Consider the following 27,912-nt stretch of genomic DNA (forward strand, 5'->3'; position numbering starts at 1 on the left):
ACAAAGGTATTATAGTTACTAGCTACTGTAGTGAATAGTGATACTTAATTCATGTTACTAATTTATTATTTACTGTACTATACGACCTAGTCAAAAAAATTATAAATTTTCTTTTATTTTTGTATAACATATTAACATAAGTTACAAATATTGAAATATATGTATAACTGTAATATAAATTAGTAAAGCTTATAGGTAATTATATTGTTTTGTTTAAAGATAAATATTAGGTATATAAAACGTGTAATAAAATAAATATTTTTATTAAAATTATGTTGAAAAAAAATACTAAAATCTCATTAAATTGCTGTGTATTTAATACGTTCCTCATTATATATTATACATTATTACTGAATATTTAATTTTAATATTATCATATTCTATACTTTTACTAACTTGCTCATAATATTTGTAAATACATTTGAAAATTCAAAAAACTGTATGAATATAGTAAATGAGAATAAATAATTCAACTTTTAAAATAAATACACAAAAATTAGCTGTTTATAAATTGGCTATGATAAATGTTGTGAGAATTTTTACGTATAACGACATTTTTATTTTTACTTTGAAGTTATACGTATTTATAATTTGAAAATATTAAATTGAAAAAAGTTATTGACGAGACAAGAGGGGATAAACACGGTAAAATATAAGGTATAAATTAATAAAGTTTATATATTTATATATAATTATAATTTTTGTACAATCGTCTTCCATAAATTATAATGTTTAATGTAGTTGGTAATAAGACAAAGAAAGTTGTCTATTATACTTATCCGAATTTATAATTGTATATTATTTATATATGAGTGTCAACTGTCAAGTAGTTTAACAATGGCTGTGTATTCTGTATAAGAAAAAAACTCCAATAGTATTTATTACTTATTAAAATGTGAGATACATACCTATATTGGCTATATTAAATTTATTTTTATTCATTTATTTATTGGGTTTAAAAATAATTTTAATTTTAATGTCTTATAACAATATAATATTTGGCACAAAGAAGCTATTCGTATACTTTTAGATTCAAAAATATATGAAAGTATGGACGGTATGGTTAATTTCCGCATTTTATTTTTTGCATACACTACCTATATTGATTATTGAATATCGCTGTTTTTTTTTTTTTATGTAACGCTGACCATGATAAATAATATAATTGTATAATTAGGTATGGAACTTAAATTTTTTTTTTAAATAATCGACCACAAAAAACATTTGCGTACTTGAAGTTTTTGAAGGAGGAACCAAGGAAGTTTAAGATCAAGTACGTTTCGTGGTTGTATTACATGTATCTATTGTATCTATAACGGTTTTCGTGCCGACGTAATGTACTTATATTTATCACTGAAATAGTATATACTAGTATATAGATAGTCTACTTTATGTGATGTCTATGTCCATTTTAAATTATGAACCGTTTATTATCGTATGTATGCTTAATGTATCTATATCATCTAAATCACATGATTCTGGAGAGTTGTTACTTAATAGTTATATGATTTGATTACGACTTAGTACGAGTTTTTATAATATGCGATGTTCTAATAAATATATTTACGTCATTATTTGTATTGTTATGTTATCCTACTCGGACGCAAAACAACAGTGTCTACATTAAAATAGACTAAAAAACTTCGTTATTATATTGTAACCTGTAGATAAGTACATAGTTTTCGATATATTAATATTAGGTAGTATTACATATTATATAGTTGTGTGAATGACATAGATAAAATTATATCATTATTATCAGCATTCAGCCACAAGAACACGAATTTCCAAAAAATTCTACTAAGGTCTTTGACACCAGTGCAATACTATTTTTTTTATAATTTGTTTACGGAGTAGATAATATTTAACAATTTATTATTATTTATGTTTTATGTATAGGTGCAACATATAATAAAGAACTATACTGTATAAATATTTAAGCTATTATTCACTGGACGTTTTTTTTATATAAGTATATTACGATGTATTTCGTTTTTATTTTTGTGGAAACTTTGAGCCACTATTTAAGTATAATTTTGATTTGATTTGGTTTGGTATATTATATTGAAAAGTGGATTTTCATTGCTAATAAATACGTTAAACACATGTCGTAGTGGACCGTTCGTCTGCTACACAAGGTCGCCAACACACGTGGTTTATATAATAATGGCACTCGCACATCACACAATGTCAAGGTCTGTTGTATTTATTAAATTTGAAATTACTACACTATTTTGTTTTTTAGTTTACAAGCAATTGATTGTGAACACCATGTTTAATAATAAGTGTGAATGCAATATACCTATAATATCATTAATAATGTATAATTACGGGGTTAGGTTTTTGTAAACCGTCCAGTACAAGGCGATTTACCAATTCCTACCATTTAAAGTGTTTTCACCTTTTTTACCATAAATTGCTAGGCAGTAGTCAATTTTTTTTTAAAATTGCGATGTATATATATTAACAACTTTATTAAATAGAACATAAGTGGACTGCTCATCATGTAGTAATTTGCTAATTAGACACATTTTATAATAGAATTATTAAACCTAATGTTTACTTACCTACTAAAAATAATAACACTCAATAATGATTTTAAATCGATTAATATAAAATAAACCTCTATTCAGTCTAGTAAACTTATTAATTTTAATTATTATACTTATTTTTACAAAACATGAAATGCAAATAAAATAAAATATTAACTAATATAATGTTTATATTTTTGCTTAAGAATTTCGGGAAAAAATCTATTTCCATTCAAATTTCGATTTATACCCTTTTAATATCTAAGTACAGATTAAAATAAAAAAAAATCTGTTTAACAATTTACTGAAAATTTCGTGGTTCTCATTGAAAAAAAAATATATTAATAATAATTTCATAACAATAAGGATAATAAAATCTAAAAACCGATGTTTAGTAAATCATCCCGTAAAGTTGTATTTTTATAAAACTTCACTACTACCTCCTTATAAAAATGAGGTGGCTCGGATCGAATGGGGATTCATTGGTTAATAATTATTAGTTATAATAATTTTAATTAACTGTAGAGTCAACTGCAATATTAGTTTGAAGTTACATAGAATAACACGCACACTCGGTAGACGTGTGTACGGCACAAATCAAATACGATAATTATGTGCATGCATTATTTTTATGCTGCGGGTATGTTAGAGTAATAATAATAATATATTTCACAATGAATAAAAAATGTGCGAAAAAACGAACGGCCGTTGATACAATATTTAATAATACATTTCTACTCGATGGCTAAATAAATACTGCAGTGATATCTATACAGTTATATTTTATATATTATTGTATTAACAAATGTCAATTTATTCAAAATTACATATAATATATCGATATTATATGCAATTATAATAGTAAAGGTATATATTTTGATAGAATTCGTCATAATTTGTTTTCTTCTATACCGACTATACCTTACACGTCTTAACATTAATTAATGAAATATACGAGTTTTCGCAACGACCTCGCGTGTTTCATCGCGTATTTCAGTAGTTGTAACTGCATATTACAAGTATATTATAATGTATATAAAAGTATTAATAATATATCGTATAAATGTTTAATACGATTCAATGTCGTATTTATCTCTGTCGGCCATCAATTTTTTTTTAATAACTTATTTGGAAAATCATTATGTATTTTAAAATTTAAATCACTGATTTCGATTATTTTAAATAACCCGCTAATAGTTATATCTAATGACTTATATACCAGTAACTAATAAGACTATATAGACACTAAAACACTTTGAGATTCCCTGTATATTATAGCATTTACCTGTATGTAAAATGTAAACAGAATTCACCAATCATGCTCACGGCTCACCCCCATATTCTATCATTTATTGATGAATGTATTCAAATTATAATTTTCAGAATTTTTAAATCAATTTTATTCCATCGATATATCTAAATTAAAACAATAACGAATAGTTATTAGAATTATGTTACTATAACAATACATTCCAAAATGATCTTATAAAAATATGAAATAAATTTAATATTTTATCTAGTACTTATTAGATTCAGAATTGTTTTACAAATTATATAAAATGTTACCTAATAAATGAGTACCAATTAGTTGATACTTCAATTTTAAAATCATCATAGTCCCCGTGTCGACTATATAGCATACTATTAGGCTATTGCCTATTAGTGTATACAATTAAATAACTCAAAAACTGATTGCTAAAAATTTTATTTAAATACCTATACATAAAAATTTTCAAAAAAGTTACATCTGCTTAATAATTTACTGGAACAAAAGTGTGTTTCTTTTTTGGAAATGAGCATACTAGTTGAATCACCCTGTATACATAAAGATTATATAATATAGCCATTATAGCTATATATAAATATACTATTTATGTACGCATTGTATATTGCGTTTGAATTATTATGGATATGCGTAATTTATTAATTATTATACTATGCTGGTAGTTTGCAATATTTCACTGTGTTTATGTTCCCGTCAATAACTTTTTTTTCATTAAATATTTTTGGAAAATAAAAGTACTGTATAGAGATAAGTATCTACTGTATCCATAACTATTAAAATGTATAATATTTTTAAGCAATTGTTATTCAAATAATTGTGTGCGTTTTAAAAGTTCTAGCAAGACACAGTTACATGTAGAAGTATGATATAATATATTAATATTATATGACTAACAAACAATAAAGATGGTGGACAAACTGCACGTAAAGACTAGAGACATACTGTATACTCAATATTCAAAGTGTGATGTTCTTTATACACATACACACACATACTCATCACACACACGCATACTTCACGCGTTTAATATATCCAACTATAATATACATAGGATATACATAACGAATTATAATGTATGCAGTTAACATATACCGTCGAATGTCGATGTGACGAAGAGATTAAAAACAATAAAAAAACATACAAATCGCCTTTGCCCCGATTTTTGTGACGACAGCGGGCGGTGACCTCGACTTCACTTTGACAAATAATCTTTTATAGGTATAGCCAGGTAGGTACAGGTTGTAAGTATAATATACGGTACGTGTAGGTATATAGTGTAACCATATGTATTATATATTATCAGACCGTTTTTACATATATTACGTACAAATATATAGTGCAAACGATACGGTTTTTTTTTTAAAAAAAAGATGTTTATGTCTGGACCGTTACGTCTGCTACATTTGACGTATAGTATTGTGTAAATCATTGCGGTGATGGTGAATTTACTGAAGTTGCGAATTGTCTCCATCAGTCGATCAATACACGTGAATCGATCATTATATACTTTATAGATATCATAACGTCAAATAGACATATAATATTATTTATAACATGCTATATTATTGTGTTATATTTTGTGCAAATGATGCAGACCAAGAATCGCTCACCGTATCAGTGACCAGTGTTAGTATCATAGGTATAGTTATATATTATTTACATGCGTCATCCATACATGCCTTGACCAGGTTTTATTAAAAAAAAAGTAAATAATTTTGAAAAGTATTTCAAACGGGCATTTAAATATAAATATAAATATTAAACACATTAAAAATATTTTCAAAATATACTTTTAAATTCTTACTTAAGTATACACTATACAGTTAACCTTCAAGACCGGAATTCATCCAGGTAAGTTTTTTTTTCACATAAATAATTTATTGTATATGAGGATAAAGTATTATATTTTAATTGTTATTAATGAGTACACCGAGTGCCTTATTTATAAATGTTTATTTTTTTTCTAGCCAATTTCAATATTATTTTACAAGTACCTATATTATATACTCGTACATAATAATATAAATACTTATAGTATTATATGACCGACACGAGCGTTATTACGATCGCGAAGAGTTAAAATATAGAGCTTGAAAGGGATGATGACGAGGATGGATTTCCATTTTTTTCTCATTGCCTTTTCTTTTCTAGAGCAATGAAATTTCATGATGAATAAAGATCAATTAGTTTTTGAAATTCTTACTAATTAATAATATTATATTTAATATAATTTAATTTAAGATCACAGAAACGTTGCTATAAACGCTACAGCTACGGGTCACGGTGTAATATAATTTATCACTATTATAGTGACCCGATAATAAATTGAAAATTAGATTTAATTCGACAAAATATGATGAAAAGTATGATTTTTATAACAATTTTTTTTTTTTTTTGAAAATGTAACTATATACATTAATTATAAAATACTGAAATCGATACCATGTTTCATACATCACAAATATAGATAATTCAGAAACGTGCGTTATCTATTCAAATAGGTACTTACTAATAATCAAATCGTTGATTTTTTGGCTGGGCAACTATAGCTATTCTACTTAAAACTATTTGTCCAAGAAAATGTTTGTATAATATTATATAGTATATTTTAGACATATAATCTGAAGGCTGATCCATATTGTTATTGACTATTGTACTAATGTACTATATAAGTTATTTAGTTTTATCAATTATCTATTGTGAAAAATTGTCAACAAAAAGTAATTTATCAACTGTTATTGAATTATTTTTTGTTTTAAAACATAATTTTAAAACAAGGTCTTCTACATCATATTACAAAAAAACTATAAATATAACCAGGCCACCGTGATTTATGTTAAAGGTATGACGTATAGGCACGTAATATCAGTATTTTTAAAGGATAATAAAACACACACTTTTGTCATCTTTGACACTGTAGTGTTATGACTACATTTTACACAATTAAAATAAATTGCATAATAAACGATTGAATATTATCTAATGAGAAAATAAAATTGGCCACTCTGCTTCCGACGCCTAAGCCATTAATAAACGCGATTCTTATCTCGAATATACCTACGATGTTACATTATGGGTATGCTTGTAATAGAAAAAAAGCAACACTATTATAATAACTATCATAACATATACATATTATTATGTACACTCGCAGGTGATGCGGCCTTATGACTGTATATAATACGAGTGTGAGTAGCTTATCTCGTCCCTCTTCGCAAGACGAACTTCAGGCAGTGCTTAACCACACGGAGTGTACTATTGTACTGCATAATAATCGGTTCATCCGTCGAAAAATTGTAATTGATGTACAATTCCACGAGTGCACACACGAAAAAATCAAATATCGATAATAAATAATCTAAATTTAACTCATAATATTCCACACCGTTCGATCGAGCTTTAAAAAATCTATCTATTTAGCGGTTGAGAGGGAGGAGATTATAAAAACCTTTTTCCAATTCTAATCAAAGGTATAGACTATTTAATATAGGTATATAATTGCTGGTTTTTTTATTTATTTTTATTATTTCAATGGAATTTGAAAAATGTTGATGGCCGCATTCTGCTGTTATTACATTAAATAATAAATTTAGACCGACCGCCCGAAACATAATATATTGTAATTCTACGACCTTGACATAGACTGCGTTTTTTTTTTTTTATGAATATTCAACGTTTTCAATTATTTGAACTCGAAGGTAAATGGCTTATCGAATCTGATCGGGTAATAACAGTTACAGCAGCTGTATTATAAATACAAATCATAATATTTGATATATTATTTTATATCGGTGTGCTGATATGTCATTTTCAAAAGCGATTTACCCCGATACAACTTACCGGATGTTTTGACCTTGTTGTCCTGTATAAATAGTTTCCCGTTATATGTATATAATATTTATATATTCCGATATTCGTATTCAGCTATTACAATTAAACACACACGTAGTACTACAATAATAATTATGTGCCAGAACAATAATGCGACACTTGATCTAAATCAGCTGGTTACCGGTCATTTCCGTTGGACTATGGATTATATACTCGTACATTGATTATTATAATATTATATTATCAAGTTAGAGATTATAATGTACTTATGTACCTTATGTACGTATTACAATATCACAGGTGTATTTGATGTTTATATGGGTATTGGGTATACATCGATAATATGTATACATCATATAGACGATAGACGTAAACCCATATTGTATACCTATGCCATATTATGCGCTGCATATGTGTAACGTTTGAATGTGAAATGCATTTCAAATTCCAAACGGTAAAGTATTACGCTTGACCAAACAATGATGACAATGATAATTCGGTTTGTGTTTATTGCAGTGTGTCACGTGTTTAAATATATTATTCATACCACACAATACATTATATATTAATGCGTATGAGGCAAACGTATAGCACCCATAGACTTATAAAGAAATGGAGTGAAATAATAGTGAAAATGGGACCGAAGGTGGACATTGTTAGAAAACGATAGCATACACGACACACGTTATAGGTCCCTTCATTTTTGTAGGTATCGACCATCTCCTTTTAACCATGTCGTCATGTCGACAACTTATGGCTGGGTGTGCGGACCGCACAGTCCATATTTAATATGTCTGTATGTATAATGCGCCTTTTAGGATCACTTGGAATGGGCGCCCGGAAATTGGATAGAAAAAACGTGGCCCAATCACCGATCGTCCCCGGGAAATAGTGGGAACAGTTCTGACTTTCTGAGATCATAGGGTTGCGATGGTTGTGAAAATTGGAATAGGTATATTGTATATATATATGTAATAATGGCTATATAGTATACACAATATATTTGAGTCACGTATATTGGTTAATGATTTTATCGATTCGTCTACGATAGATAAATGGACATACGGTGTATTGGACTATGAAAAATGTCAATTCGAAATGATTGGTAACATGCAAACGCAATCAACTTATTATAATTATATTATATAAACGCGAAAAATGTAAAAAAAATAACAAACTACATTTACAAACTTCGATGTTGAAAATTTGTCATTTTTGAACGATAGAAGTTAAATACCTATAATTTTTTAATAAATTGTACTTTTAAAATTGGTATATATTTATATGTCAATGGTTAAAAGCTCAATTGCTATAACCTTCACCATTTTGGTTGAAAATGAGGTTTTAACGTAGTATAAAATTACATATCATTTTCTTATGTTTTATAACCAATTGTCATAACCCATGATTCAATTTTCAATGTTTACCTACCATATAATTTTTATTTTTCTCTTTATTTAAATATACACCGTGCAAACCAACGATTGATGTCCTTAGCCACATCTAGACCTTAAATAAAGTATAACTGTATTTATAATGTCTACGAAGCCACATTTAAATTATTATTCTTGCCATTGCTATCAACCGAAAGTTATTTGTTCATTCGCCTTTTTAAACGCTTTCAAATAAAACAATTCATAAAAAAATTAGATAATATAATATTGCATCATAATAATATGTATTATGCTAAACACAGTAAATCTTACATAAATCACTATAATTAAAAATGTTTTTTAATTATTATGTGTTCAAATAGTGTGTAACCCTCGGCTAGGTTATAAGTAAAGATAATTTTTAAGATATTGAGAACAATTCTCAACTCAATTTTTTAAGATAATTGATTCATCAGTTAACACAGAATAAACAAATAGGGGCATACTAATTAATTCGCTCAAAAACAATAAATTATGGAGGTAGATATCAATAATATCATGCACTAAGTGTCTAAGTGTATTCTGTAAAATTATTTTTTGTGAATCACGACAGTTAGCCTTTTAACCATCGGTATGAGTATATGGTATATTGCATAAGTACTCTAGCAACGACAAATTAGTAATTACTGTCTTTAGTGTCTTGTAGATTCTTACAATAATTATTTTAAAATAAATACAATTTCCAAACGTTTAGTAAACATTGTGGTGAATGTATTCTAAATTATTGATATAATTCTTTGGAAATTAATTAAGACGATTGTAATTGTTATGTTACATGCCAATTTATGAGCTTATCGTTGTAAGTAGATAATAGTAAATATGTACACAATTTCATCAAATATCTATTGAAATCCTATGAGTGTAATGTTAAATTAACAGGAATTATAAATGGCACAAGTAAAATTATAGTATGGCTTGCAAGTATTGATGTATGAACTGGTAATGTCTCACAAATTAGTATTTAAGTGAAGGTAAGTTAGTTTATAGCTATAGGTTTCGTGGTAGACCATATGGGTATTTCAGTATTTGAAATAATTATTAATTTACTTCGCTTTTTAAACGATGCAAAAGCAATTTACAACAGATTAAACATTAAAACATAAAACCTACGTGGATGGGTTTATCGAAATTTGTCAAAAATGTAATATTCATGTTATTTGTATTAACAATTAATTTTTTTTGAATCGTATAAATATATCGAAACTGCAATAACGTTATTTTTTGTTTGGGTAGTATTATAGTGTACTACAATATTAACGTACCTATACGCGGCACAGGATCAACAATTAATAATAACTATAGTCCTACTCGTATAAATATTGATTATTATTTGGGTTTAATGGCCGTTTATTCATTGTTTTGTTAACTCGATGAGACCAGGAAATATATGCGCATAATACGATAATGTTGTTAATGCAAAGCAATAACAATGCAACTGCAACAGGTCGAAAAACTTCAAAAAAATAGAGATCTTTTATTTGCCAATACTTCTAGCAAAATTTCTTTGAAAACAATTAAAATATATAATAGTGTAAGTATTACAATATTTTAATATTATAATCTACAGAATATTTCTCTACAGCAATATAAATAGCTTTGTTAAAAAAATACATTGTTAACGATTTAATTTGAAAATAGAAATAATAAGTTGTTATTCAATTGTGCTAAAATATTGCATTATTACGTTATGCCACTATACATACCTATAATTAATTTAATGTATTATTAATTATTATAATAATTTTTATTGTATTTGAGTAAGCATCATTTATAGAAACAAGTCCTATTTATTTCGTAATTTAAATGTCGCAAACAGGTAACTATAAATATATAATAATATAATAATCAATAATGAGTATTATCGAAAAGTTTCAAATAGTTATTTTATCGCAAATTAAATAACTATGTATACAGTATACACATTTAGTTATAATGTCATCGATTTATTATCTCTATGACTATAATAATGATGTAAATAACTACGTACGAATAATAAAATGGCTATTGAAGAGTTTTACAATATTAAAATCAATTGATTATTTTCGTTATATTATTTAGTTCAAAAAATGACACATGACCATACCGTTAAATACAATGCTGGGTATTCTATATTCTATAGTAAATACTTAACAGTATATATAATTATAATTTACATTATTTTAGAATTATTGAAACCCATATGATATGTAAGATATGTTCAATAAATTAATTGAAAATTCGCAGTGTCAAAGCTCAATGAAGTTGAAGTACAGTACTTCAAATTTTAATAAATCGTTTGGTATTGTAAGATATTTGGAGACGATTCGAACTAATAAGATTTCAACTATTATAGTTAAGTTCCAGATTCACGAGGTTTCAGTAGAAGTAGTTACGTTCATTTCGTCTCGAACGGGAAATGATAACGTGTATATAATAGAATCGAATTTTTTTTTTAAAAACAATTACACGGAAATAGAATGATGTTTTTTTTACAGATGACATATTTACACGATCGGGTTAATGGAAATATTGGTACCGCTTATAGTAACGTCGGAAAAGACGCACGAAAATTAATTGTTGCTAGGAAAAACGACTATTATAAATATGTGTATTTAGGTACACTTTGTACTTACGAAAATCAAAAGTATAATCATTGATCTAGTGTGACGTATTTAATTTTACGCGCTGCGAATGCATATAAGTGTACAACGATATATTTTTTAAATCATACCTATACCTGTCGTAATCCATTTCACTCACGACTCACAATCAATTTATTTTATATAAGATCAATTTTATAAGTTACAATCTAGTATCTATTATATACTCTATAGCAGCTGCCAGCTACTAAAATAAATTATTTAATACCAGTAAATAATATAATTGTGCATTAGGGCTGTGAAAGTTAGGTTAGATTTAAAAATAAAGATTGTTTTAAAATATACAATAATCAAATCTTTGTTTCAAATTATACATGCGTTAAGCGACATAATATTATCGTATATGGTCAGGCGTCTGACCATATACAAAATTTTAAAAATCTACTAAACACGTATGTATACTAACGTAAAAATGTATACAGCTAGGGTAGTTCTTCGGCATACTCGATACTCACCCCTAATTAGTTATTTTTTAATTTTTATTTATTTACTCAGATTATGAGTTTTTGAAGTTTTAAATATAATCAAAGGCAATATTTGAAAAACAGAAGTTTTTATTTACATAAAATACTCTAGTAATACATAAATTCTTATGAATTTAAAAATATGATCTTTAATTATATTTAAAAATTCAAAAAATCAGATTTTGAATATTTGTATTATTGAATGAAAAAATAGGGGGGGTCAGTATGCTTGACAAATCACTCTGTATAATCTTATGTATGAAATACGTTTAACGCTAACTAATTAATGAAAATACTAACTCTATATAGGTAGATAAAATATACAGGTTGCAAATGACAAATGGTGGATTTCACATAATTATAAAAACTTGATTCTTTATATATTATTTTAAAATAACGTCCTCGGTTGTTGTATGGTAGAAAGTGTTTTTTATTCTATTCAGTTCTAATGCAACATATAATATAATACTCGTTTATTCGTTAATATGTGTACCTATTTTATTGCAAATCATAAGTATCTTAGGTAGGCTCAATATTCTTATAATCATATTATACAAAATAATATACGTTATATTATAGTACAGCAGGTACGCAAATCGATTTCAAATCGTTCAAACCTATAGGGATATTTATCATAATATTAAATAATAAATAGAAGATTGTCGTTTAACTGTGCACCACTTGAGAGTTGAAAACGATAAACGATCCGAACACCCGTTGTCATTTTACACTGGCTTTATACAGATATCCACTATAAAGTTGTATTGCCGGCTGCGGCAGTGCGTTAAGGCATGTAAACTACTTAAAAATTAAAAGTATATGTTACGCTCGTCTAGTGTAATCATTTTAAAATAATTAATATCATTTATTTATTCGATTCGTAAACAGTAAATGGTATAGGTATCAATGCAATATTATCGTTTGAAATACATCTTAATAAAAACATTTAAATAATGGATTGATGTAGTTAATATTTTTTTATAATTATGTATTAAATATTTTTTTGACTCCTGTAATGAATAATTCTTACGAAACATTCACACATTATAACCCGTTAAATTTGAAAATAATAACCCTATCGTGATGTATAAAAGTATGAATAAAATAAAAATTATTGTTTGAAATCGCAACAAGGTTTACCTTTGTATTTGAAACTAAAATTTTATATATTATTACAAAATATGCTTTACAGTATGACATCTTAAAATATTGTGAAACACTTTCTTATAAATCCAAAAAGTCAAACTTTATGGCTCTTTACAACTTTTTAAATGAATACAAAATTGTCTGTTTAAGATTTGGTGGTAAAATATTTCTATTTGATAATTTTATTAATTGGATTGATGAAAAAAACGTATTTACTGCCATAAAGTCAAGTATGGCTCTGTAGTATTGAAAACGAGCTAAAAATTCAATACCTCAATATTAACACATTTTTGGCAACATAAAAAATGATAATGAATGTAGCGTTTTTGCATTACACAAAACTACTTTTTACTAATCGAAAGTAATCTTAACTCAAAATTGATGAATTTTGAGTTCTGGCAGTGTTGTTCTAAAAGAATTATGATGATACAAAATATGAGTTTGCTGAGAGTTCAGCTCGCTAACTCGCGACTTTTCATCCTATGCAGCGGAAGACGGTCGTATGCAAAGGCATAAAAAAGGTCAATTATCATATATATCACGATAGCGCCCTCCGATCTATAGTTCTAGGATTAAGGTTTTGTTAACAGCCAAGGGGAAAAATCTTGAACCGAGACATGATATCGCACCACCTACCCCTCTCAATCGAATCACTTCTGGATATGCTATACTCTATATATGGCTCCTTAATATCATATTTACACCACGAATAAAATGTCACTTACGGCCACGATCCGGACCGGCGGCGAGGTTTTCGGACGCACCGCTGTTCGGCTGTACAGTTCTGACAGTCGTCGTCGACACGGCCGACCGCGGCGGCGTCACTGCGATCGAATGTGTCGGTCACGGAGACGGACGAGGCTTTTGCCGTGGACCGATCGCAACACGTCCTGCCGTTACCGGTGCAGTCTTCGCGGATCCGGCACGACACCCGAAAAGCCGCGGACATGTCGCTCGCACCGCCGCCGTAGCGTCCGGCTGACGAGCCGAACGCTTCCTCGGCGTGCTGCACTTTCATGTTGTTTTTCGCGGCAGTGCAATATGACAAAACAATGGAATCAGACGCGACCGCAGTCGTCTCTCGACACGATATTTTAATATGATTATTTTATAATAACCCGTTACCGTTCGGCGTTATTATTTATTTGTGACGAGTGTCACGGTTCGATCGGCCGATATCCCTGCGAACCAGATCGCGATGACCGCTGTTGCACCCGACGAGAACCTAACAAATATGCACTTACGGACGGTGCGCCGACGACTGCAGCACTGCCGAACCGACCTCGGAAGGTGGCACGCGATGCGCCGCGCCGCCGCCCCACTTCGACACGTCGCGAACAGGCGCCCCCACCGCGGCGATGCAGACGAGTCCGTCGCACATGCCGCCGGTGTCATCGTGTCAATGTAATAATGACATCAAATAACTATTACGAATAATGCCATTCGGTATTTACTCACACGTTGCATTTTCATAATAGGTTATTATATATTATAATATTATGATTTGCCGATGAAGGGACGCGATAAAAAATCAATTACATTTGAAAATTGCGCGGCAATCAATAAGTGCGAAAATTATAGTTATATAACCAATATACGACGCATTACTACGGTAGTGATAAACCTGCAACTATCGAACATCGAACACACGCTCACCCTCTCACTATTTTTCTTCTTCAATAATGATGCGGTTATTCGACATTTTATTTTTGGAATTTTTAAATAATACAAGTACAAAAGATGGTATTTTGAAATTTTTGAGATTTTTGTACTACCTACTACTATTTATAATCAGGCACATCATCATTTTTAAAAAAATTATCCACTAAATAAGACGTTAAAATGAGGGTTTCTATTTGAAAAACATAAGTCATCTGTATTTTTACATCAGGACACTATACTTAAGCGATATGAAAAATCTCGATATTTTGAAATATGATCTTCTAAACAGTTAACATACATTTAAAAATTTCAAAAGTCAGATTTTGAACAACTATGTTGTCGGTACTTATTAATTTATGAATCATCCTGTACAGCACGCGATTCACCGGACTCGCGCGTGATGGGTTCTTCGCGCGCCATTGCGTAAGCTGTAAGACCTTCGGCGTCGTCGAAATTTGCGCAACGGCGCCCGAGGAAGTCGCCAGACAGGGCAAACTGTGATATTATATTAAATAGAGGTATATACTTATGATATTATATTTAATGTTATGTATGGCGACGCGAACTGACCTTCTTTTCAGCGGGCTCAATCCGCCGGCGCCGTCCGAAACCGATGCGGTGGTGCAAGTCCACGCCGGTGGCCGTTGATGCTCGTCGTAATAATCACTGTTACTCCTCATCGTGTTCCGGCCGTTGTTCTCCTATCTCCCCTATCACCACCGATGTATTTATTGTGTACGTATAGCTAATAATATTATGTAATTGATTATCGTTTTAAACAATGTTTTTCGGTTCTTTTATAATTTTTGTTTTTTTTTTCACTATCCGTTATTATTTGAAAAAAAAAATGAAATAAAAATAACTCCGAACGAGATCCGATCCGATCCGCGCAGTCTTGCCCACCGCACTACACCTGCAGCAAGTCGTACACGATAATATATATTATAGATTTTAAATAATAATAATGATGATGATATTATTATAATATGGTGTTATTGTCGCACCACGTCAGTCACGGTACGTCCGGCACACAAGATGTACGTACAATATAAGACGTGGTCGTGGTGCATATATACGTAGGAACGGCGTTCGGGCGTAAGTGCGCGCGCCCCCTCCGGTGTGCGGTGCGATTTCCACCTTGCCGTCGGCCGACCAAGCATCGTCATCGCCGCCGCCGCCCGAACCCGGGTGTCCTTGCCAGAAAAATTCAAATACCGAAGAGAACCTTTCACGCCACCGCGTGTCTCCTCGTGTCCGCCGATGGTCGAAAATATTCTATAGCTCTACAGCCCCGACCGTTGGGAGTTATTTTCGTAGAAAATGCACCGGTGACCGCGGGGCCCGGAATTCACAACGGTCCGACCGATTCATAGAAATGAATTTATTTGTCGAGGAGAACAAGCGTGCCGACGCAATGCAGAAAAATAAATAAATCGATTCGTTTAAAGATCGGCCTATAGTATATAATCAGTAGCATTCGCGAACAACGATTATTATTTCACGATGAATGTGCCTCGAGTTGAGTCATGGCTTTTATTTTTACTTCGATGAATTGGATGGGTTTGAACTTGAAATTCGATTTCCGATCGTGGAAAAAAATTTTTTTTTCAGTGCAACGTTTCCGAGTTTACCTATTTAATAACTGTCATCGATACATCGATATTATGTGTAACATATTATAACTGCGTTTTCAAATTTCAAATATTACATACATATAACATATAGCGATAAAAATAGTCTTACGCGTGCGTATAATAATATTATAATTATTGACATTGTAAAAACTAAATAGTAATTACTAATTAATGTAGGATTTTTGTCTGGATAATTTATATTACTTCTTAGTGTCTAGCAAATCATACATCGCCAAGTATTAGCGGTTGAAAACTATAAATTATATGCTATAAAAATATCCGTTTTTAAACACTTTCGTTGAAAATGATTACAAAGGAATTTAAAAAGTTGAACGCAGATAAAACACGAATAAACAGGTACAAGAGATGATTATTTATACCATTAAACATAGGTAATATATTTCACTCGATAATAATAGCAATACTATTATATATCGCACTACCATCACGTTAGTAAACATAAAAATAAATGATTATTTTTAAAGTATTAAATAAGTACATAAGTATTTAGTATATATTATTTTACTAACATTTTAGTAAAATTTCGTACAAAATTGCCTTGAACGATTCCGAAACAATAATTATGACGATCTCGATGATGGTATTATATTATAATTTATAATACCGTAAAATATATTCAAGGGCCTAATAATATTCAGTTTTTCTGTCTACTAATAATAATAATAAAAAAAATAACTATGTATATTTTAAGTATTAAATATATAATAAGAACAACGGGATGTACTATTAATGACAAATATACGTTTTGTTTTTTAATTTATTTATTAATTTACTTTTTTCCTTTTCTGTATTTCCTAAAATGATATTAATACAAGTAAATTGTACATAGTAGATCTAGGGAACTAAAAAAAAATCTGATGTAATTAGTTTGTTAAATTTACGTTAATTTAATTTTTAAAGAAAATGCAATACGCCAATACACCATATTTGTACATTATAACTTTTAAGTATGTTAAACATTTATAGTTTTTTTTAAATATGTGTAGATTTGTGTATTATATATATATGTAACTATAGGTATTACGTGTATTATATAACGTATATTATTGATATAATAAGTATAAATATAATTTAGTATATACTATATATATTTATACATAAGGCTCAACTCGCATAGGTAATACTTTTCTAGAATTTTACGATTTTATTATTGTTTTTGGTGTACAGAAATCTATCGCTGCCGGAAAGTATAATCAAATAATATTATAATCATCAATATATACTGATACTATATCTAACCTACACGATCTACACGACCGGAAAAGTCAGAAATTTCCACCGGGAAATCGGATGAGACCGGTTATTGTGACGCGTCACGCGTAAATTATTATCATAATATAAAAAAAGTGATGGCTGATGACGACGCACTTATATCCGATAATATTGTAAACAAACGACTGGTTTTAGAATTTGTTTTTATTTCTATTAATTCTTCCGTCGCAGAGGATTTCGTACTTTATTTTCGTATATAATATATATTGCGTCACAAATCACAGTACTACACTTAGTTACTATACCTTTATAATATTATGATATGAAAACTAGAGGAACTGATATAATATATATATATAAATATATAATGATATCATATTAATATGATTAAACAGTCTCGGAATGTGCCATGGAACGCGGCACGACCTCGACCATTATTTTTTTTAGAGTTTTGGCAAAAATATTTTTTTATATTATGCATAATATACATTATATAATTAATTATTATAAGTGTATTACTATGCGGTAGTATTCGCCAAAAATTTCAAATTTTAACCATACTATAAAACCAATAATCATAATCTAAAATAAAAATTTAATTTTAAGAAAACATATTTGTAAAATATTTCCTCGAAATAAATAATAGTTGGAGTTTGTTGAATTAATAATAATAATAAAAAAGTAGTGCGTCAGATTATAGGTCACGAGTATCGTTACCTATACGGCTATACCTGCCACACGCGATGACATACGCGACATGTCGATAGTCATCGATACAGTCACTATAAGGTTTAATTAAAAAAATACACATTTCAAAGACAAACGAACTAAACCAGCAATATTTCGAAATGATAGAATCAAATATAATGATTAAAGTCAATGAATCTAATGTATCTGTATTTCATGAATAACAAAATATAATATAAAATATACTGTATAAATATATTATAAAAGTATGAAAATAAAATAACAATGATGGACTGCAGAGTGATTGTACGTTTAATTTAAATGTGAAAATATTCACTACCAATTCGAGTTTTACACTTTGATTCAATACATTTTTCGTTGGAAAACGAGTGCTCAGTGTGAATACTGGATAGGCAACACACTTAATAATAATAATAATAATAACTGCGCGTCGCGCGACAATCGTATTAATTCCTCGTTCTAAACATCCTGTCAGACGGTCAACTGTTGCCGATAGATGGCGTTGGCAGGACGATGGTCTATCGACGGTCATCCAGCGAGAAGTGTCGTTGTCAGTTTCTGGAACTTTCGTCGCAGTCACCCTTCTACACCGTTAACCATTACGACTTTAGACGTCTTGCCGGCCTGTCCGAATCGCTGGTCACTGTGTGTCGATCGGCGAAGGCCGCCCGATTGCTAACGACCAAAACGCCAAGCTGGTGTCGACTCTTGGAATAATATTGCACAAATAGCCTGCCGACGTGTTATACATTTGCATCAGTAGTGGTTACAACTTAACCATTACATTTCATATGATGAAGCAACTTCATGATCTATACTGATTAATTGTGTTGCACCAATGGGAACTTCTCCAGAGGATCCCATTGGAATTCTGATGCCCCTCCAACTACTGATGCCAAAATTTTATCATTATATTTCACAATTCAAATTTGTATTATGTTTTAATATACTAGTTAATCGGTTTCACTTCAATCCTATTTGTTAACCATGTGTCTCTTAAATTTTAATTCCTAAATTAATCTATCCTTTATATTAATACATCCATAATATTTATGAATTATAACTTTAAATTTTAAAAAGTTTTTCGTATTATTTTCTATTTAATTTCATATAAACTACTGCTATTATTGTTCACAAGGTTATTAATTTTTTTTATTTTGAATTTTGTGTAAATTGCAGTTGAAATATGTTATTACAATTTCATTTACGGGGCATGTTACTTATTTTATGAGTTTTAAATATTCAAATCTCTCATAAAATAGACAATAGTTTCATACAATTACTAAATATATATTTTTCAAATTGTCTTTTGGCCCAATGGGCAATTATTTAAAAAAGTAATTATAAATTTTAATTTCCTTAAATATTGTCGACCTACGCTATTTGATTATTTAAACGTATATGTATATATGTATATATTGTAACTGCAGTTTATATTATTATATGAATACATTATCGTTTTCAATAATGTACTTGTACTTATAAAAATTGATATATATATATATAGTAATAACTTAAAATTGTATCTACATGCTTATTTTTTTTTTATTTTAATAAAATAAGTTTTATGTTTAAATAAAAATATAAATTAATTTGACTCACTACATTAAAGACATACAAATAGATACAAAAACATATTCGTTATTAGTTATTAATTATTATATATAGTTATATTATTTAGGTATTATTATTTTTTTACAATTTTCAATTTATATCATTTCTAGATAATATGAAATTCACTGTTAACTGGCTGTAAACACATAATAATATTATATGCGAGTTTATCAAACTGTAGATTAATATACTATACTTTTTAATCATCTATTCATAATTCAAAATGTGTTATCAAATTCAATATTAATAAGAGTTGATAAATGTTTTATATTAAGTATTAATCGTATAATAAACAATATACAATTATGGACCGATAGCAAAATTATAAAACTCTCCTTCAAAAATAATAAATTTAATGAATTATCTAAATGTAAATCATCGGTATCACGGTCGTTTATCTTTTTTTAATCTTTTTACGTATATAATATTATGCATTGTGTATATTCATTAACCATAAAATAAAAACGGATAACAGACAACAGTGTTCAAGAATTGGAGTTTTAATAAGCATATTCAAGGATTAAATGTAAACATGGTCACAAAAGTTATGAAGTATGACTGAGTTTTTATTAGTCATTATCTAGTACTAAATTATATATATATATATAAATTACAAATTAATATGTAATAATTAATAACTATTTTTACAAATTTTTTTGTGAACTGTATATAGTAAAATTTCGATGTTCAAGAGGTTCTCTCTTTTTTTAAAACTATAAATATAATATTCATGACTGTTATCTGTGGCACTAATAAAACAAACAACAATAATCACAGCATCGTTATAATTATAAGGTACATATATTTATATAGTAAATATATACATATGATTATGAACCGATTTAACATCCCGATAAGAAAATTATATACCTAACTACATAATGTGTACATATATGACCTTAAAAGATATTTTTATACCTAAACAACTAAATTTCATTGTATTAAATATTTAAATAATTTGTAAACAAATTATGTACTGATGTGCTGGATGATCATCATTCATCGGTGCCTCCCGCGGTAAATAGAAGAATATAACAAAATACAAATACCTATACGAAATACCTTCTTGCATAACGCGATATCCAGTTTGTAAATCTTAATTGAACGTAAAGTATTTGTAGTATTTTCAAACTAATTAATAAAACGTACCGAAATATACCCGGTGATAACAAAAAATCAGCTCAATAACTACGACAACAGCCCCATGATACTCCCTCCCTAAATACAACCGGGAAATATAATTTGTATTTATTTATTCTAATCGTTTAGAATAAGTAAAAATTATAATCAAACAAAATTGTGCGGTAGGTTAAGTTATACATATGTCATATATCATATATGTTACTATTAAAAATATTGTGTTTAACTTGTAAGTTATAATATCTAACTCGTTTACTTTTTGTATCGGTTTGAATAATATAGCATAAGATGTCAATATTTTTGTCGTCTCAAAAAATAAATTTTACCGAATAAATATGTATATATTCAATGATTTTTCTAACGAAATTAAATTATTAGTTATTTATACGTTAATAACCATAATTATTACTATAAGTAGTTTTTATTATTCAGAAATGTAGAGATAAAACATATAGGTAAAAATATTATACGAATATCATCATAGATTCATATTGATATTATAATATGAGTATCCACACCATACATTTTATTGAAATGTTATGTTGAATTGTGTATAATATATTAATACGTTACCTATTGTTATTACACGTTTAATAAAATCAAAAAAAAATCTACGCGATAATTCGATTTAATTCGGTTTTTTATTTATTTTTCCTAATATGAAATTTGTTTAAATTAATAATTGTTAAAGTGTTGAATGTTTCAGAGAATTGACAAAAACTATTACCTATTTATTTTATTATGATATATTTGTATACAATATACATATAAGGTTTATAGTTTATAGAGATACATCATTGCATTGCAATGTCAATATTTCTATAAACATATTATTATTTACTAACTGTTAAATATTATCTCAAATATGTGTGAAAAATATAGTATCTAATTGATTTAAAAATGAATCTTACGTCAAACAGAGACCTAGTATAATTATTAAACGTATATTGACTTATAATAGTAGGTATGGAGTATTATGATAAGGTCTATAATATAAACTCTATACGAATATTATGTGTTTAAATTGTTTGATCTAATAAAATACTCTCGAAATGTTTAATATAATCATTTAAACTTTTAGACGTTTGAAATATTTTAAAACATAAAAATATAATAATAAACACAATATAAAAGTTTAAGTATAATTATTATATTATACTTAACTGTCAACTAACTAACTATTATGAAAACTGTATATGATTAATTTTTACAGTACAATTAATATACTGATAGTGATTATTATGCATTATTGTACAATACATGACTATTATAGTAGTATAAATAGGTATATAAGGAATAAGGAAACTAACTGCAATGGTAATAATAAACCAATTCAATCGTATATATCTATAATAATCGTTATGTTATGGCTAATTCAGGAAGCCCATTAAATAAATTCTTTATAAAAAATATGGACTAAGATTTTTCGTCGCATTCAACTGGTTATAAATAAAGGTCTCAGATTTTAATGCTTTGAAAAACCATGAAAAATACTGTAAGAAAACTGGTTTGGTATTCATAAACAAAAAGAAATTTTGATGTTTATTGCATTGAGTATTATGAAGGAAAGACTTAATATTTTATAAAAAAATAAAGACCATTTTAGAAATTATATATTAAACTATATGAAATACTAATTAAAATTAATTTTAAAGCAATGTTAAAATGTAAATTTTATAGAATATAGCTTAATGTTTATATTATTTTTATTATTAACTAGACAGATGTAAAACTGTTGAAAACTATTTTACAAAATATATTCATTTGGCGTGACAAAACGTCAAAATACCTATTATGTAAAAATATAAGAAAAATTCCGTAATTTTACTTGTAAATACTAGTAATTTTGTTATAAAATGTATTATAATATGTAATACATATAATTACATATATTATTTATAAATTTATTATTTTTCCATGCAAGTATTGGCATTAATTGTTATTATTATATTCTATACTTAGTAATATGTTAATATGTATAAGATTTAAAAGTATCATAAAAAATACAAATAATTTAAAAAATATATAAATACATGATACAAGTAAAATATTTAAAAGCTATGTTTTAACTAATAGGTACTATGGCATATAACTGTGTAGACGTTTGGGAGTGCAATACTGTGTTATTTTTATTCTAGCATGTAAAAATATTCACTCACTTAAGTTACTTGATAATAAGACTTACTAATAAGTATTAAGTAATAATAATAAATTATTCTGTTTTATGAAAAATAAGTAGTTGAATTAATATTAAATGTGTAAGTTACGACCATAAGTTCCGAGAGCACCGCTGGTGTAATGGTATCATGCAAGATTCCCATTCTTGCGATCCGGGTTCGATTCCCGGGCGGTGCACTTGTTTTTTATTTATTTTTTTATTTTACCTTTTAGTTAGAGTACCACCTAACTTAGACAAGCTAACCGACGAAAACAAAAAAATAAGAACAGAGTTAAAATTAATATTGTTATATCATTATTATGAAGTAGTAACTGAAAATATTTCAAATGTCATTAAAAACAAATATAGTATAGTTAGTTACAACATTGAACACACCACTTACAATTCATTTTATATGTATAGTGAATACTGTATATTAGTTACTGATAAACTAGTTGAATATATAAAATCAGTTAATACTTAATGGCTATAACTTGTAATTTAAAAGATTGCAAATTGCAATACTCATAAAAATCAAAATAAAATATATATTATTGCTATAGCATCTTTATTCTTTAGTATACTTTTTGCCATTAAAATAGTAAATAAACATAATTTTCTGTCATCAATAAATTTTGTATATGAGAGTATTACAGCACATACTTCCCAAAATTTGATTTTTTTTTATTAATACGTAATAGAAATACATTTAAGTCTTAATATTCACAACGATACAACGCGTTCGTGTTGCAAAGTTCTACACCTATAAACGTACTTTTTATGTAAGTAGTAAGTACCTGTATATTTTTTAAATGTTTGGTTTTTATCTGTAAATCTTTAAACTGTTTGCGGTATGGAATTGAATAATTAGAGTTTCAACAAATTTAAAAACAATTCTATATTTGAACGAATTGTAATTTGCACTTATTTTATAGTAAATACTTAATGTAGTACTGTACTAAAATATTCCAATTTAAAAGTTTGTTTATGGCATTTTAATAATACTCTTATATACATGTTATGTAAAATCTATGCATTTAGGCTATGCTAGTTTTTAAACTAATGTATAACATTATAACCTATGAACACACAATATAATAATCATTTGAAAATAAATAATAATATATTACAATATATGCATGACGTATTGCCTATAAAACTAATCTAACCTATTCGAAAGCCACGTTGACGACGTTATCTCGACGATTCCCCTGCTCCTTCGACTCGTCAATCCAGTCATTCGGTTCCACTGCATGCTCATTATTGCGCGCATTTCACGTGTTTTACGTGAGCTAGCACTGACAACCGATCGCGACGGCGGACGCGGTTAAGACTTGTGTGTGTGCATAGTATTATAACAAATTATACGACGTATTCGGCGTTTAGACATCGCGTATTGTGTGCTCATTCACGCGTGTGTGGGTGTATATAAAGTTTAAAGAAAAAATTATCAGCGACGGATATACGAACGAACACGATTGTTTTATAAATTATAATATACAGCTCGTTTTCGTGTTTTGTTTTCCCGACAATAATGCTGTTTGTTGCCCGACTAGTACACAACAATAGAGATAAGAACTTACACTTTAATCTAACTTCACGCACACGCACGCACACACACACACACACACATGAATACTATTTAATATGATATTAATAGCTTGTTATTGCACATTAAAAAGCTGCACGAGTACGGATTCACTGCAGTTGCAGAGGCGTATGTACCAGACAGAGACGATGATGATGGGCGTCAGAGTTCCCGTTATTATTTTCTTTTAATGTTTTTGCTATATATAATATATTAATATATATATAATACACAATTATCATATATTCATTTACATAGCCACATGGGTATTCGTTTTAAATATCGACAATTATTTTCTCAGTACTATCAACTGGTGTATGCGCAATGCATATAAAGCTTACATTTTTGACACAGTCATCCATTTATCGGTCATTGATAAAGAGAAGTGTTTTTCGATATACCTGCGTGTTGCATATTATGTGATAGTTTTACATTTTCTCTCACATTATCATGCACGTACTGCACACTCCGAAGATTTTTTGAATTACCTAAAAGCTCAAACACTTATCGCAGTGCTCGGTGTTGAGAGGCGGAGTGATGTGTGATAAAGGGGATTTCGGGATTTCGCAGACGACGCGACAGTAGTATTATCGATTTCGATAAGGTGATCGGCAGTGCAGACTTTTTTTATCTTTGATCTCATCTACAGTATTGGAAACATGTTGAATCAATAAAAAATATTTTGTACTTTATTCCTAATTGAAGTTTAACGCGTGTTTTTAATTCGAACCTCTCATTATTCTTATTGTAATGATCGATTTATATCGTATATGCATGCCGAATTTATTACACAACCATAATTTATATGTATTATATCTACTAGCTAAGTATAATACCTAAACATTGCGTAAAATATTCCATATAATAGTATACGATTGTATAAGATAAACGGATAACCAACAAATCATTGATTGGTTCAAACATATTTGCCAACAGCGCCAATTTATGTGCTGTGCTGTACATTCGTACTTAGTACTTACTATAAAGTTACAATATAAATAATAATATACAACCATAACCGTAAATGTTATAAATTGCAATGCGTCAATACATTATCTTTGTATTAATACTTATTAATGATAATTAATGAACAATCATAATAATATGTGCTGAGATTTAAATTCGAATTATATCTATATAGTAGGTAGATTACTGACTTACTGAGTAGTAATAATTGTTAATTATTTTTAAGTATAATAATATGTATATGTGTATTATAAATTATAATTATGTGTATAAATGTGTATAAATGTTTATAAAACGTATTAGATGTGCTACTACTCATATATGAGGTATACCTATGTATAAATTCATTATATCCATCGCGATGGTTCGTTTGATATCAATCAAGGTTATCGCTCATTTAAGGCAATTAATTATACATATTTTTTTTATTGTAAATACAATATATTTTTTCAGACGTAGGTATTTGTAGCAGGATATACAAATTACAACTTTATTTAAATATTTTATAAAAAGTATTTACATTATTATGAATCATACAATTAAGGAAAAATTTTAGTATTAATTGTTCAATGTTGCAATATTACAGTATATTTCTACAAATCGTTTATTGTTAAGTGTATGGTTTTTACAATACTACCATACAGACAACTAATAGTATACATATGAATAATAGTGAGCATAATAATAAATATTGTAAAGTATAGAAAATTTTAAGTTGCATTTTTTTCTGAGAGGTTATAATTTAATATAATAATATGTTGTAATATAAGATATGTTGTAAAATGTATATGCCATCATGAACGAAAATGTCATATGTCATAATAAAAATATTCAGACAATAATACAATACTCACAGTTATATTGTCTATTATTGCTATAAAGTTTAATTTATAAAACGCAATACTAAATAACACAGGTGTATAGGTACCATGTATATAAATATATATTTTTAACTGTATATCATAGATACATTTGTGTATAAGATTATATACAATGTATATATGTACCTATACATACGAATCACAATTGTTCGTCGGTAGTTGGGTGAAGGTTGGTGACAAAATGATTGTCGCGGTACTTATATTTACGTGCATATTAATAATATAGTATTGCGTAAAGTCGTATAATATACGCTTTATACCGATGAGAATATTATTATGTATATGTCATATGTGTATAGATATTAATCGAAATTGTAAAGTTTTTCCATCACAGGTAAAGGTAAACGCGTCGTATGATATAGGTAGGTATTGATTATAATATATATATGCGTAGCTACGTTAATTATACATCGCGTACTATAAATATAACGAACAGGATTATGATGAAAAAACTGTCACAAGGAAAGTGACATATATAATAAATACATAAATAATAAAAAACATAGTTAGAATTCGCACATTATTGCGTGGGTAGTATGTAAAAACACACAGCTATATAAGCCATATAAATAATACATAATACTCCTAGCGCGTGTCAGCTAAATAAATTACGTATAATATTCTGCAGTATACGCATCCAATACGCATTATATTCGTAAGGAAAATTTAAATTTTTGTCTATATCTCTCCACAGGGAGGGGGTGGGACAAAACGAAGCATGCATGAAACTGTGACCAGACGGTCTCGGGATGGATGGGCTGCACTACTACACAATACCAACGTGGTTTTTTTTTGGGGGGGATTGAATTGGGTGATTTCAGCCCTTCCTAGTACTTAGTAGGTATCCCTCTTTCCCTCTATCAAAATAAAAACCGTTTAAGAGTATTTTTATTAGTTATATATATATTTATACTTTTTACCATAATAGTTGGTTTCTTAAACAATATATGTATAACGTATATACTGTACTACACATTTTATATACTTAAATAGCTCTAC

General features: G+C 28.2%; 1 protein-coding gene and 1 non-coding gene across 7 annotated transcripts in view; one reads left to right on the top strand and one right to left on the bottom strand.

Annotated features, from left to right (window-relative positions):
• Positions 1-27,912, bottom strand: part of LOC113555616 (NAD kinase-like) — a 60,433-nt gene that overhangs the window by 7,082 nt on the left and 25,439 nt on the right. Inside the window, exon 1 of one of the 6 annotated variants that reach the window (XM_026960078.2) lies at positions 24,648-24,872. The exons of 2 other annotated variants lie outside the window; for them this stretch is intronic. In XM_026960078.2, the coding sequence (XP_026815879.1) occupies positions 24,648-24,751 (104 nt within the window). In that variant the 5' untranslated portion in view covers positions 24,752-24,872. Of the gene's footprint in view, positions 1-14,054; positions 14,597-15,561; positions 15,991-24,647; positions 24,873-27,912 lie in introns of those variants that run through there. 3 more of the 6 variants (XM_026960077.2, XM_026960074.2, XM_026960073.2) reach the window with 3 other exon arrangements.
• Trnag-ccc lies at positions 23,605-23,675 on the top strand. Its single transcript has one exon. It is a non-coding gene; the product is annotated as a tRNA-Gly (tRNA).

This window comes from Rhopalosiphum maidis, chromosome 4 (assembly GCF_003676215.2).
Source record: "Rhopalosiphum maidis isolate BTI-1 chromosome 4, ASM367621v3, whole genome shotgun sequence".
NCBI lineage: Eukaryota > Metazoa > Arthropoda > Insecta > Hemiptera > Aphididae > Rhopalosiphum > Rhopalosiphum maidis.